Source organism: Leucopleurus acutus (assembly GCF_964270905.1).
Source record: "Leucopleurus acutus genome assembly, chromosome: 4".
NCBI classification, from domain to species: Eukaryota; Metazoa; Chordata; class Mammalia; order Artiodactyla; family Delphinidae; genus Leucopleurus; species Leucopleurus acutus.
The window spans coordinates 117,030,885-117,045,425 of NC_139146.1; the positions used below are offsets into that span (position 1 = coordinate 117,030,885).

Sequence of the window (14,541 nt, forward strand, 5' to 3'; positions counted from 1 at the left end):
GGAAGGCACAGTTATCCAATGATTTTAACCACTGGGCGAACACTGACTGACTACCAGCTCTGTGCATGAAGGAATATTAGCACTAATAACTGTGGTTTATTCCAACCTTCCTGGGAGCTCTGCCAAGTTTAGGTTCATACCCAGTCTATGCTCAGAGGGTAGCGACAACTCTCCCCAGAGCTCCAGATAGAGTCAAGACCCTGGAGAAATTCAAGCAGAGCTCAAAAATGTTAATAACTCACCCACTTGTCAGGAGCTAGGGAGCCAAACACAATGGATTTGGGGGTGGGAGATGGGAGGGGGAGATATGTGGGCATTATTCACACTTGCTAATAAATACCTTCTTTTGCTTATAGAGACTCTAGGGCAAAACAAATGCTTTCAGGGACACTCCAGTGACTCACAGGCTGAGAATAGAGACGATCTTCATTGTAACCATCTGCAAAAGCTTCTTATGAACGTATTTATTAGAGGAGGAAATCGACAAACTACTTCAGGAAACAGTTACATTTTAGAAATTCATTTCTAATTTCATGCACAGAACTTTTAAAGAAGTAAGAGTATTTTCCACTTCTACTCATGCCAAGAGAACATTAAGTTGGATACACTACTTGGGGAAAATTACAGCTGTTCTCTGAGTTATAAAAGGTAGGAGGGGGCTTCCCTGGTGGCGCAGTGGTTGAGAGTCTGCCTGCCGATGCAAGGGACATGGGTTTGTGCCCCAGTCCGGAAAGTTCCCCATGCCGCAGAGCGGCTGGGTCCGTGAGCCATGGCCGCTGAGCCTGCGCGTCCGGAGTCTGTGCTCCGCAGCCGGAGAGGCCCGCATACTGCAAAAAAAAAAAAAAAAAAACAGGAGGGTAGAGACCAGGTCTCTGTTTTTTTACACAGTGCCTGGCTCAAGACCATAGGAAATTAATTGCTTGCTTGATAAATGTTTTTTGATGATGAAGTGGAGGATGCTTTGGGAGATGGCCTTGCTCATTTAGGTCACAGGTTGCATTTACAATCATTGTCTCTTTAGGGAACCAAGCTAAAACCAATACAGTCAAATTGCAAGTGCATGATAGTATTCATACAACAGACAGTGATACAGGAAGAAAACAAATTTAAACCTGAGTTCTAAACTCTATTCTTGTACCTCTTCATTTCCAAGTCCACTGGTATTTGATTTTTTTTTTCCATTTCAAGGGCAGGGCTTCCCAGGTAGTGCAATGGTTGGGAATCCGCCTGCCAATGCAGGGGACACGGGTTCGAGCCCTGGTCCAGGAAGATCCCACATGCCGCAGAGCAACCAAGCCCGTGTGCCACAACTACTGAGGCTCGCGCGCCTAGAGCCCGTGCTCTGCAACAAGAGAAGCCACTGCAATGAGAAGCCCGCGCACCGCAACGAAGAGTAGCCCCGGCTCGCCGCAACTAGAGAAAGCCTGCACGCAGCAGCGAAAACCCAACGCAGCCAAAAATGAATAAATACATTTATTTTAAAAAAAAAAGTACCTGTTGGGTGAGGTTAAGTGGACTTTTTTTTTAAAGTGGACTTTTAAATGCCCTTTTAAGTAAAATTTGAGGCAAGAGAACAGAAATCTTACCGTGAGGTCATCACTGACGTTCTCTGTCGCCTGAACAATGAAGACAATGACCAGCCAAGAAAACCATTCATCAGTCCGAGGAAAGTGTGTCCATGGAAAACCTTGGTAAAGAACACATTCTGGGCTTCCCTGGTGGCGCAGTGGTTGAGAGTCCGCCTGCCGATGCGGGGGACACGGGTTCGTGCCCCGGTCCAGCAAGATCCCACATGCCGCAGAGCGGCTGGGCCCGTGAGCCATGGCTGCTGAGCCTGCGCGTCCGGAGCCTGTGCTCCGCAACAGGAGAGGCCACGACAGTGAGAGGCCCGCGTACCGCAAAAAAAAATAAAAAAAAAAAAGAACACATTCTAATTCACTCATTGTCCATCTTTTTCTTTTTAATTCCATTCTCCCACAAGGCATTTAACACTTCCCTGTACCAGAGCAACCTTCTCCAGCCCCGTCTCACCCCATAAAAACCCAGAAGAGCGATAAAGAATTCTGCAAGCTCCCCACTGAGGTCAGGGTGTCTCCCAGGTGGACATGGGTGCAGAGGGGCATGCAGATTCTTGGGGCACTGAGAAAGGCTTCTCTCTCCCCAGTCCTTTCCCCAAAATGATCACACGGAAAGTTCTTTTACAGGGGCAGAAACATCTTCAAAGTTATGAAACAACATGAAAACTTTCCTTAGAAAGAAAGGCCACACAAAGATTAAACTCATTCATTCGTCTCTTCCTTCATCCATTCCCCCAGCACAGTGTATGTTGAGCAGAGGCCATTGCCAGGTTCTGGGGAGGCAGATGTGCCATGGGAGAGCTCACAGCCTCATGCAAAAGGCAGACATTTACAACTCACTGAAATGACAGCAGGACTGGAGACAAGCTGAACGGGTAGGGAGTAGAGGGGAAGAGCGTGCTAAAGTATGAAATCAGAGCCTTTCCATGGAATGGAGGTGACACCAAAGAGGGAAAGTCATGGAAGGGAGTAAAGGCAGGCCCTGGAGCAGAGGTGCTGGCTGTCCCAGCAGCCATGCCCTCTTCTCCCTTCCCCCAGAGCCTGGGTTTTGTTTGGCTCTTAACCCCTGCCTCATGTGGCATGTGGCTCAGTGGCTAACCCTGATTAGCCTGAATCCCTTGCCAACGATGGTTTAACAAGGGACTTGGGACACAGTCCTGCAAGTGAGACTTGAGGAGACGTCAGCTGTGAGATGACCAGGAGAGAGTTTCTCTCTGATGAGACTTCAGGAAGGGGCAGCCTCTCTCTTCTTCTGTAGGACATTGTTGTAACTCCTGGAACTCTGGCAGCCATCTTGTAACCACAAGGAAAACTAAACTCCACAAGGCCACCATGGCAGAAATGAAACCTGCTCTTTGATGTTATTACTGAGTCATCCCACAAGTGCCCTACCTTGGGATTACTTACCAGTGAAATTAGAAATTTTCTTTATCTTTTATGCCATCCTAAGTTGAGTTTTGTGCTACTTGCAGCCAAAAGCATCCTTCGTGGAAGGTGGCCCTTTCCTGAGGCATCCTCACCTTTACCAGTTCATCTATTAAATAGACAAGCTGAATTCCCAAGGGCCATGCACAGAGACTTCCTGTTATTTTTCTCCAGCTCTACTCATGAAAATAAAATTAATTTTCTAGCCCATGAATTAAACATCACTGCTGCCAGCTGAAAAATTTTAGCAACAGCATTTTGTTGGCAAGGGAAGCAGGATCCCGACATGTTCTAAAATAAGCTACAAGGAGGCAGGAGGGGAGGAGGGAAGGCAAAGGGGAGGAGGCCATTAAACGGAAAAAGAAAGAGTTGCCAAATCCCAACCGTGAGCAGCTTCTCTGACCCGTCGGCCTGTGGCCTGACTTGAGGGAGTGCCTCTCTAAGTTCAGTGCAGATGGGTCACCTGGAGACCTTAACAGTACAGGTAGTGATTCAATAGGTCCAGGGTGGGGTCTGAGAGTCTTTCTTTATAACAAGCTCCCAGGTGATGTTGCTGGACCACAGCCTGCAGGGACCCACAGAGCCCTCTGAAATAAGCTGCAGAAATGGGAAGCAGGACATTAAGAAGGAGGGTAGTGGGGCTTCCCTGGTGGCGCAGTGGTTGAGAGTCTGCCTGCTGATGCAGGGGACACGGGTTCGTGCCCCGGTCTGGGAAGATCCCACATGCTGCGGAGCGGCTGGGCCCGTGAGCCATGGTCACTGAGCCTGCGCGTCCGGAGACTGTGCTCCGCAATGGGAGAGGCCACAGCAGTGAGAGGCCCACGTACCGCAAAAAAAAAAAAAAAAAAGTTTAAGCTCAGGTTCAAGGGAGGAAGTGAGGTGAGAAGAACTCCCCTACACACCTGTACCTCTGAGAAACAGAGGAAAGAAGAACACAGGAGGAGGAGAGAGCCCTGGGTCTGGTGTGCCTGTGCTATTATACCCTTGGGGCGTTTTAGTAATTTAGTCCTGGGACAATACCCCTGAATCTGTGAGATCAAAGGCCCAGCTGAGACATTATTTCTAGCTCTCCCTCAGCTCTGGCCAGCCTGAGGGAGGTGCCTGGTCCCACTGCACACCTGCTCCAAGGTCTCAGGGTCTTTCCTGAAAATCTTCAGACTCACTCATCCCACTGCCATGTGTCTGGTCTTGAAGTTGTACACCCAGAGCCAATGGTGTGTGAGGTGGGTAAGAGGAGGTGCGAGGCAGGGAGAGGCTGAAGGGCAGCCTCCCCGAAAGCCTGATCTCCTCCCAGTCTTTGTGTTCCTGTTGAATCTTCCTGCCCTGGATCTGGGCCCTGATCACCTTCAGCCTTGCTGAACCATCAGGTCCTTGACTGGCTCTCCTCTCTCCCCTCGGGAGATCTGTAGCCCTGTGGCTACAATGCCATCTCATCCAAACCCCTCGGCCAGCCAGCCTCGGGCCTCCTGGAGGCTCAGTCCAGTTACCTCCTCCTCTGGGAAGCCGCCCCAACTCCCCCAGGCTGGCACCTGCAGCTAATGCTGCCTTGGCGGTTCTCACCTGTGCACCTGTCTGTCTCTCCAACTGGCCTTAAGTGCCATGAAGTCAGGGATGGTGTCGGTGCCTGGCATGTAATGGGTGAGTAATAAGCATAATTGAATGTGGATAAGGGAATTAAATAATGGTTCTCAGCCCCGCTGTGCATCAGAAACACCTTAATGCCTTTTTCAAAAAAATAAAAAAGCCAGGACCTCATTCCTACAGATTCCAGTGCAGTAGGTCTGGCGGCGGGGTGGGGTGGGGGGGCGCCAGGCTTCTGAATATTTCAAAGGATCCCCAAGTGATTCTGATACGTTTTGACAATAGTTGAAAAGGAAAAAAATGAATGAATTAGTGGACAAATGTATATGTGACTGCATGTGCAACTGTGAGGCTCTCTCTCGTGGCCATTCACACTCAGAGCGAACAAACGGCAGACATTTATGAGGAAGGATAGCGGGTCCCTGTTGGGGTGGCCACCAACCCATTGCCAGGGAAAACAAAGTCAGAAAACGAACTGCTTTACCCCTGACCAGGGCTTTCTGACAACCAGGGGGCAGTCGGAACAAGTCCCAGCCACCACAGGGGGAGCTAAAGGAAGGAAAGGAGTGAAGGGAAGCACCAAGGGCCAAGGTCCTTACTCTCCTTCCTTTCACTCCAGCTGCGACATGCCGCTGGTTGTACTGCTGTTCTCACTGTGCAGCTGGGGACACTGAGGCTAGGGAGGGTGAGCGATCTGCCCAAGGTTATAGCTAGGCCTTGAACCCACATCCTCTGACTCTAACATCCATACTCTTAACCCCAGGGTGGCACTTCCACAGAAGCAGGACACATCACAGCAGAGGGATGGCGAGACTGCACACCAGAGACTACAGAATGTCATAATAAATGCTCAACAGGAATAATGCCAACCAAATACGATGTTGCCTTTCATAAAAATTTAGAGAAACCACCATGACTGTGTCACCCTTTTGTAAATCTCTCAGTGACTTTTCCAAGCAATTATTATGATTTTATACAATACACAAATCAGGGTAAGATGAGAACTAAATGTTACACGAGGTCAGGATCATTTATTTGGATGTAAAGGCTATGCCTTATATTTGAGCCACAAGAAGTCCCAGACAAACAGACACGGAAGCCCTGCAGGTTCCCTGACGCCTGGCCCACGGTGGGGTTGGTAGTAACAGAGAGCATTGCGTGTCTATCCTCTGGCACCAGTTTGACATTTTCCCTGATTCTTAAAACAACTTTCAGCTCAGTATTATCATCCCTATTTCAGAGACCAGGAAACGGAGGCGCACACACTGGAAAGGGACCCGCCTGAAGTTGAACTAAGTGGCAATGCTGGGATTCCAGCTCTGGTTTCTACTCTGCAGAGCGACTTCACATTTCAGGATGACAGTGCAGTTGGCAGTGACCTTGACCAGTGTTAGAAAAAAAACGAGTTAATAATGTTAACCTCAACCTATATTTATATTTGTTTAGACTATTCTCTCAGGTTTCGCTGCACTCCACCCAGCCTTGGGTAGGGCTCTTAGTGCTTGCCTGGTTATTAAAAATGCAAGACTTGCAACAATGGGCTGGGAATTACAAGGTTTAAAAGGAAGATTCATTTATGTTTTTCAGTTTTTTAGTAGTTTGAGCATTAAAGATTAAAAAAAAAAAGATGATTCAAGGAGACAGAAACGGGGAAAAAAGTCAAAACTGAGACCCTAAGACATTTAGGAGAAATGATTTGGCCCTGTTTTTACAGCAATTGCAATGGGCTCCGCTCAAAAAGCCCCAAAGAAAACACTGAAGACCAGGTGAGTTATCAGCTGAACAAAAAGATTCTTATTTACAAAATAGTGGCCTTCTGGAGGAAAATAGGAGGAAGAGAGGATGAAAGAGAAGGGAATGGGGGAGGGAGGAGGGACAGGGGGATCTGTGTTCATTTCTCTTTGGAGACTTTGAGAAAGAACCCTTGTTTCCCAAGCCAAAGCAACTTTTTCCATGCAAGAGAGGCAACGAAGCCATGTTGTGTGCCAGCTTTGTAGAACTGATTGTGCTGCAAGAGGGCTTTTTTTCCTTCTACTAAAGAAAAAAAGCCAGTATCAGGACCAACAATAATAAGAGCAGCTAACAATTACTGGACATCAGCCAAGGTGCAGGCACTGTGCTAAGTAGTTTACACCTATTATTGAACTTAATTCTCACAACCTCATGAGCAAGAAGTATTGATATACCCATTTTACAGGTGAGAAAGCTGAGGTCTGGAGATGTTCATTTGCCCAAGGCCATGCAGCTGGTAAGTAAGTAGGAGAGCAAGGATTCACATTCTCAGTTGTTTCTCTTCTGAGCTGTGCTCACCCTAGAAAACCCGGAGGTAAAACAGAAGTCCATGGCCACGCATTCTTGGAGCGCCTCAACAATGTTAGGGATTTGATGGAAAAAGAAGCATAACAAAGACATCAGGACCATCGAAGGTGCGGATTCAGGTTACCCAAGGCCTGACCGAAGACAACTCATCTTTGGGCAACTCTCAGAATTGGACAGAATTTTTCTTTTTTTTTTTTTTTGCAGTACGCGGGCCTCTCTCACTGTTGTGGCCTCTCCCGTTGCGGAGCACAGGCTCCGGACGCGCAGGCTCAGCGGCCACTGCCCATGGGCCCAGCCACTCCGCAGCACGTGGGATCCTCCCGGACCGGGGCACGAACCCGTGTCCCCTGCATCGGCAGGCGGACCCCCAACCACTGCGCCACCAGGGAAGCCCAGAATTGGACAGAATTTGACTGATGGACCAGTACCTTCCAAACCCCAGCCTCTCCTGATCCTCCCTCCTGCTAGACTGCCTTGTCAATTCCTGCCACCACTCAGATTCCTCGCCATAGGCTGTGTTCCAGCAACCTGAAGGGTACCAGAGAATCCTGTATCTACCTTAGCAATGGTCACATTTGCCCTGGGGCAAGATGGAAGGGAGCAGGGCATATTACTGTTTTGCATACCTGATACTGTCACTGAAATTGTCATGATGTCACCAAGGCATATTTAGGGGATTCGGATGACATTTCAAGGGAAACCAGAAAAGTCCCTCATGTTTTTGGAAACCAATGGCCAGAATGCCTGGAGACAGGGCAAAGCTGCTGGGAAGGAGCACAGGACTTTGACCTCGACACCACAACTGCTGCCTCTCACTCCCCTATTCTGCTCATCCCGGGATTCAGGGCATGAACAACTGCCCCTTTAGCCAAAAACCCTCAAAGCAGGCATTTTTTGAGCTCAAGGCTTCAGGTGAAGATTTTTCCTCCAGCTGGAGGTCATGTTCTGTCCTCAAAAGTCATAAACTCATCCCTCAGGACCTGTGGGCACCAAGAGCATTCCGTTCTGACAGCCTGCCCACTCAGAAAACTGCAAGGATAAGAAGAGAAAACAACTTGCTCTGGGCCCAAGGAGAGTCATAAAAGGTGGGGAGCGAGGCAGTGGAGGAGGTCTGGACTGAACAACTTGATGGGATCTTTTGTGGATGACATTTTACTGCCACACAAATTACTCTTCTCACAACTGAACACCTAAAACATCCTCTGCTGGGTGCTCTGCATGGATGCCTCCTGTTTCCAGGGCAACCATACCTGGGGTGGAGGGTGGCAAGCAATAATAGATGGGCTAGTTAAGCCTACTGCCTTGACAACTCAGGTCCCTGAAGTGGATGAACAGCCCACTGGTGCATGAACTCGGTCCTAACACTAGACAGAGCCAGTGGGAGAGATGATGAAAAGGGCATCCAGTGAGGAGAAACTTGTAGCTCAAGGCACCAGGGCTTTCAATGAAAATAACCCTGATCAACAGTCTCCCTAAAGATTCTAGCCATCAGCACACTGATCTTAGCTGTCTCTCTCCCTCACTTCTTCTCTCACAAGATATCCATCAGATAACATTCACTTACTTGGAATGTTTCTAAGTCATAAGTTTGAATCTTGAAACTACAATATCCACCACTGTCGGCTCTTTTTCTGTTTGTTTGTTTGGGTTTTTTTGGAGCGGGGGAGCAATGAAACCCAGGTAGGGAGTGAATCAAGATTCAGGGAATGGAACTGATGAAAAGTAGCTAAGGCAGAAGACTATGCAGGAAGGCACAAGGATGGGCTTGGCAACATCACCCACAAAGGGGAACCCAGAGTGCTGCAGTGTGTTGACTTCTCCGGGGAAGCTGGAGGAGTTTGAGGCCGAGGACGGTGTCTTCTGGCCAAGGTCTTTCAGAAGAAAGATTCTGTCTCCACCACGGTGAGTGGCCTGGAAAGGGCAGAGGTGAGTGGCAAACCTGGAGAGGAGGCCTTGTCCTTGTGGCTCCTGGTGGGATGCCAGAACCAGCGGGTGGGTGGCTGTAAGGGATGGAGCCTGTGGGTCTGTGGAGCTCCAGGCATGTAAGACAATATTTTTTTTTTGTGGTACGTGGGCCTCTCACTCTTGTGGCCTCTCCCGTTGCGGAGCACAGGCTCCAGACGCGCAGGCTCAGCAGCCATGGCTCACGGGCCCAGCCACTCCGCGGCATGTGGGATCTTCCCGGACCGGGGCACGAACCCGTGTCCCCTGCATCAGCAGGCAGACTCTCAACCACTGCACCACCAGGGAAGCCCCTAAGACAATATTTTAAGTGCTCACTTCTCCCTGCAGCTATTAAAGCTAAGCCCCAATCCCCTGGAGGCAGGTGAGCTCTGAAGTCCAAAGGCACAGTCCTGCCCCTGCAGGGAGGAGTGGGGTGGAGAGGGAGAAGCTCCCTGGAGGATCCAGGGCAATAAGGGTATTGGTTGGCAGGTGGGGGGAGTGTGTCCATAAAGCAATGACTGAGCATCTCACAATCTAGTCATCTGGAGGTAAAGGAAGAAGACAGGGAGAATGAAACCAACACATAACAGCAAAGAAGATGGTGAAAAGGACACTGAATTGAGGAGGTGTACTGAGCAGGGGAGGGCTGAGCAGGGAGGTTACCCAAAGCTTAGGGGGCTCTGGGAGGCTTCACAGATTCCCAAAGACGCCCCGCCCCTCTCATCATTCCTCAGCTCTGCTCAGCCACACTCCCCTAAGAGGCACCCATCTTCTGGAAGAGTTTGCTTCCGAGAGCAGGGACTGCAGAGTTTTAGGGGAAGGCTTGGAACCGAGTGGCCCCATTATGAACCCAGGCATTTGGAGCTGGCACTATGCTAAATAAGACACCTTGCAGAAAAAGGTTTTCTTATTTTCTTCCTTCCTCTTCCCCTCTGGGAATAAAAGTAGGTTGTGTTTCTCCTGCCCCCGTTCCTTGGCGATCTCGGAAAGGAGAGCTGAAAGGGCTTCTTGGATCACCTCGTCCAATTCTCAGCCCAGGATATCAAGGCCAGCGCCTTTTGTCTCGGCTAACGTGGCCACTGCAGGGACTGAGGCCAAAACCAGTTGCTGGGGCAGGGGGTGTTGGAAGTGGTTCTGAGGTCAGCCACCGGAGTCACGTAGGGCAGGCACTCGGCCCCCGGGCCCCGGGAGGTGGGGGGGATTGGAGGGGGGTGGTCCTGGGCTCCCTCCCATGCCGGCAGGGTTGGGGGTGCTAGGAAAGAGGGTGGCGAGAGGGAGAGCTACAGGTGCGGTGACAGACAGGCACTGGTCAGAAGGGATAGGTCCCGGAGGGGATCTGCTCGGCCACGGTCTGAGCTTTGTGCCGGGGGCAGAGCGCTCTCACCGCGGGGTTGGTGTGCTCGCCGAGAAACTTCTGGGACCGTAGAAGTGCAACTGGGCACAAAAGATCACGGAGGGGGCAGGGATGGGGGCCTTGCAGGGGCAGGAAGGGAACTGGTGTCTTCCATCTCCTGCGCGAACATCAAGACTGATCCGGTGCCGGGTCTCTCCACCCCCGCTCCAACTCCCTTTCTTGTCCTCAACTCGGCCCCAAGGTCCGTGGCCCACAGAGGAGACTGAGAAGCCGAAGGGCGCAGGAAGGAGTGCCCCTGGGACCCGCCTGGGCGACACAATCATCCCATCGGTCTCCCCGCCCTGGTACCCGGGTTCAGCCGGTGTGCCTCTGCGCACAGCGGTGGCGCCGAAGGACCCCGAGTCCATCCAGGCGCCGCCAAAGGCGCCTACTCAAGCTGACAGCGGGGGAGGCAGAAGTTGAAAATACCAGCACAGAAATACCTGCCTGTCCCAAAGGCCGGACGACTGCAGGCCGGGGGACCGGGGCGCGTGGTGGGGAGGCGAGCGGACAGCGGAGGGGGGCTCCGCACCGCCCGAAGCCAGCAGCGACCCGCGACCCCGCGCGACCCGGCGCCGCCTCGCCTCGGTTCCCGGGGCGCAGGGGGCGCCGGCGGAACTTACCCCAGAGCAGAGTGAGCGGCTGGGCTTTGGGGATGAGCACCAGGGAGTACACGGCCCCCAAGTGGAGCAGGCTCATCAGGAAGACGTTCCTCCAGACGATGTCCTGCCGCTGCCCGCGCGCGCCGGGCTTCTCCCGGCCGCCGCCGCCGCCCTCCGAGCCCTGGACCCCGAAGCCCACACGGATTTCCTCCTTGGCGTTGCGGAAGGGGACCTTCCCCTCGCCGGCGGCCGGGCCTGGCATGGCTGGGGAGAGGCGGGCGCTCGTGGCAGCGGTAGCAAGCTGGCGATCAGCCGGCGCGGCGCTCTCCGGGGCGGGCGACGGCTTGTGCCTTTTAGGAGGGGATTTCCGCACCTCCCGTCCCCGCCTTCCCGACGCTTCTCTGCTTCCTTCTCTTTTCTTCTGGCGTTCAGCGTGGCTTAAGGATGCAAATCTTGGCGCCCGGCATCTGTTGCTGGCGAGTCACCCTTACCGCTGCCGGGGCTGAACTCTGCGGCGAGGAACAGGAGGCGAGCGCCAGGGGCTGGAGGGGACGTAGGGGGGTGGGGGGAAGGGGTGTGGAAAGAGCCGAGAAAGCGGCGGAGGAGGGAGCGCTCCGAGGGAGCTGGGAAGAAAGACCTGCATAGCTACAGCCAATCAGGATCGCCTGTGGGGCTCTTAAAGAGAAAGGCGTCTCCTGGGCCTCCGCTGCCCGGGCTCCCCGGGGCCGGACGGGGCATCCTGGTCGGCAGGCAGTGGGCAGCCTCCGCCCGCGGGTGGGTGAGCTGTGGCTCCCAGGTCAGGGAGCCTGCAGAGGGGCTCACAGCACTTCTGCAGCTGTTGTGTTTTTCTACGGTTCCCAGAAATACCCTTCCCTTTTGAAAAGACTTCTTTTTGCTTTGAAGCTACGGGCTGGAGGATTTACAATACTTGCCCCAGGTCGCAACACAAGTTAAGGCCAAATCTGAGTCGAGAATCACAAGTCCCTGTGTCTCCCGGTTTCTATGGCTCCTTGGGCCTGTGGGGGGTTGCAGGCAGCCGCTCAACTTTTTTTTTTTTTAATAAAACACCTTTATTGGAGTATAATAGCTTTATAATGTGGTGTTTCAGTTTCTGTTGTATAACAAAGTGAATCAGCTATACCTATACATATATCCCCATATCTCCTCCCTCTTGCCTCTCCCTCCCACCCTCCCTAACCCACCCCTCTAGGTGGTCACAAAGCCCCGAGCCGCTCAACTCCTTATTGGACAGGTTGCAGCCAGACACAAAGTAGGTGCTCAAGTAATGCCTATTAGATGATGAATAAATGATTTGGGGGCTGTTAGTATACAGTAGTGCGCTGCCACTGCGCGGCTCATCAGCCACGCAACTGTTTGTGGCAAATTCTCTGCTAACCAGTGCGTTTCTGCACTGTCTCCTAAGCCTCCAAGTCAGCACCGTTGAGATGGAGCTTTAGAAAAACATCACCTGGAACGTTCCAAGGAAACTTAACCTCAGAAGAATCGTGTCTGCTCATTCCTCCCCTCCCAACGTGGATAATTTAGAACTATGCAGAGGGAGCCCTGATCGTACAGAAGCCCAGAGGAGGGCGAGCTGGCCGTGTCCCAAGCAGCTGTGGCTGCACCTGCGGCGGATAGCAGAAGCAAAGGAATGGAAGCTAGGGGCTCTGCATTCTACTTCTAATTCACTGTGACCCAACTCAGTCCTCTGGGGACAAATTTCCTTACAGGAACTAAGCTTTATTCTTCTTTCCAGCTTGCAAAGTCTATAACTGTGAGTTTGAAAGGATACCATTATGTTGACAAAGAAAGCTGATTTTTGGATCAACTGTTGTTGGGAATCCTTTCCAGCATTACAGGAGAGGGGAAAAAATTACCAAGAATTGACTATATGAAAGGGCCATACATGAGCATCTCATTGTTAGCAGACCAGAATCAGCCCAATCAGCCAGAAAAAACAATACCTAATTTAAAACTGAAGCAACGTATGTGGCTTGTGGAATGGTGGCCACTGAGCCAGTGTTATGGTGTTGCTTCAGTTGGAGCTGAAATTATAGAATGAAGGGACACTTGCCCGGCCACCAGATAAACGTCGGCCCTGTCGTTAGACCAGTGAGACAACAGAACATGAGACTTGAGGGCATAAACCTCATCAGCCTGCTCAACCTTGGCTTTAGAACGAACCACTTTTTCTTCTCATGTTCCCTCTGCTCCCCACAGCCACCAGACCCACATATTCCCTGTGGTTCTCTATTCAGACTGTCCTTTCTCTAGGGGTGGAGTAGTTGTTCTGTCAAAAGCCTCTCTCTGGGTTATTGTAATGACCCACCGCACCCTCACGCTAACCATTCAGTCATTTGTTGGGCAGGCAGTGTGCACCAGTCCTGCTATGTGCCAGCACTGGTGCACACTGGGGATACGAGGACGAATAAGGTGTGGTCCATGCCCTGAAGGAGCTCCTCATCTAGGAGGGATGAAAGATCAAACAAATGTTACCTCTTGGCTATGAACTGGGAAGGACAGGAAGGTCCAGTCCGTTATCAGAAAAAAAAAAAAAATTCTTGTTAGGCATCAAGTGTACATGCAAATTGTTCAGGGGAGGCAGCAAAATAGTCCTTTATGTGGCCCCAGAGTACCTTATCTGTTACATAAGCTACTTTATCTTGGCTCTATTTTAAATGAATATCTTCCTCTCTTCCTGCCAACAGGTCAGACTGGGGGTGGCCAATCATTTCAGTTGGTTGGACTCATGATAGAGAAGGGGATGTTTTCATCTGTTGGAGGTGGGAGGACATGCTCTTCAGGCCTTTCCGATGCTGCTTCCAGAAGGATAGCTGAAGGACATTAGCCCCTCCAGATCTAGCCTCAGGGTGACACCTCTACACATACAAGGTATACTTTTGAATATCTCCTGTAGCATATTATGCAGTCAGGGCTACTGTATTTTCTCCATCTTACTAAAGACCCTAGTATATTTTCTTAGCTTCTGGTCAAGACCCTAGAAGTGGATGGGTATTCATCTCACTCATGGGACAGTAACCCTTATCCTGTCAAACAAAGAATTACCGAAAATGTGATAAGACCCTATTAGAGGTATGTGCAGGAATTAAGTGGAGGCATGAAGGAGTAGTTAATTCACACTAGAGGGGAGGAGGCTGGTGATATCTGGGTAAGGGTTTTTTTTTTTCTTTTTTTTTGGGACTTGATTTTTAAAAATTTTAAATTGTGGTAAAATACACATAACAATTACCATCTTAATCATTTTTAAGTGTTCACTTCAATAGTGTTAAATATATTCACATGGATATGTAACCAATCTCCAGAACTTTTTCACCCTTCAAAGCTGAAAATCTATACACATCAAACAACTCTCCATTTCTCTGTCTCCCTACTCCCTGGCATCCGCCATGTTGTACTTACTGTTTCTATGCATTTGACTACTCTGGATATCTCATAATATAGTATTTGCCTTTTTCTGACTGGCTTACATCACTTAGCGTAATGTCTTCAAGTTTCATCTATATTGTAGCATGTGTCAGAATTTCCTTCCTGTTTAAGGCCAAATAATATACCTCTCTCTCTACACACACACACACACACACACACACACACACACACACACACACACACACACACTACATTTTGCTTATCCACTCATCCATCAATGGACACTCGGGTTACTTCTACCTTTTGGCTATTG

General features: G+C 50.6%; 1 protein-coding gene across 1 annotated transcript in view; it reads right to left on the reverse strand.

The window, feature by feature from the left end:
* The window catches only part of SCD5 (stearoyl-CoA desaturase 5), a gene marked incomplete at its 3' end in the record, with an annotated part of 155,576 nt that extends 144,357 nt beyond the window's left edge, over positions 1–11,219 (reverse strand). Inside the window, exon 1 of the mRNA XM_082837823.1 lies at positions 10,863–11,219. Within this exon, the coding sequence (XP_082693949.1) occupies positions 10,863–11,103 (241 nt within the window). The 5' untranslated portion in view covers positions 11,104–11,219. The remainder of the gene's footprint in view (positions 1–10,862) is intronic.
* Between the last annotated feature and the right edge of the window lie 3,322 nt (positions 11,220–14,541).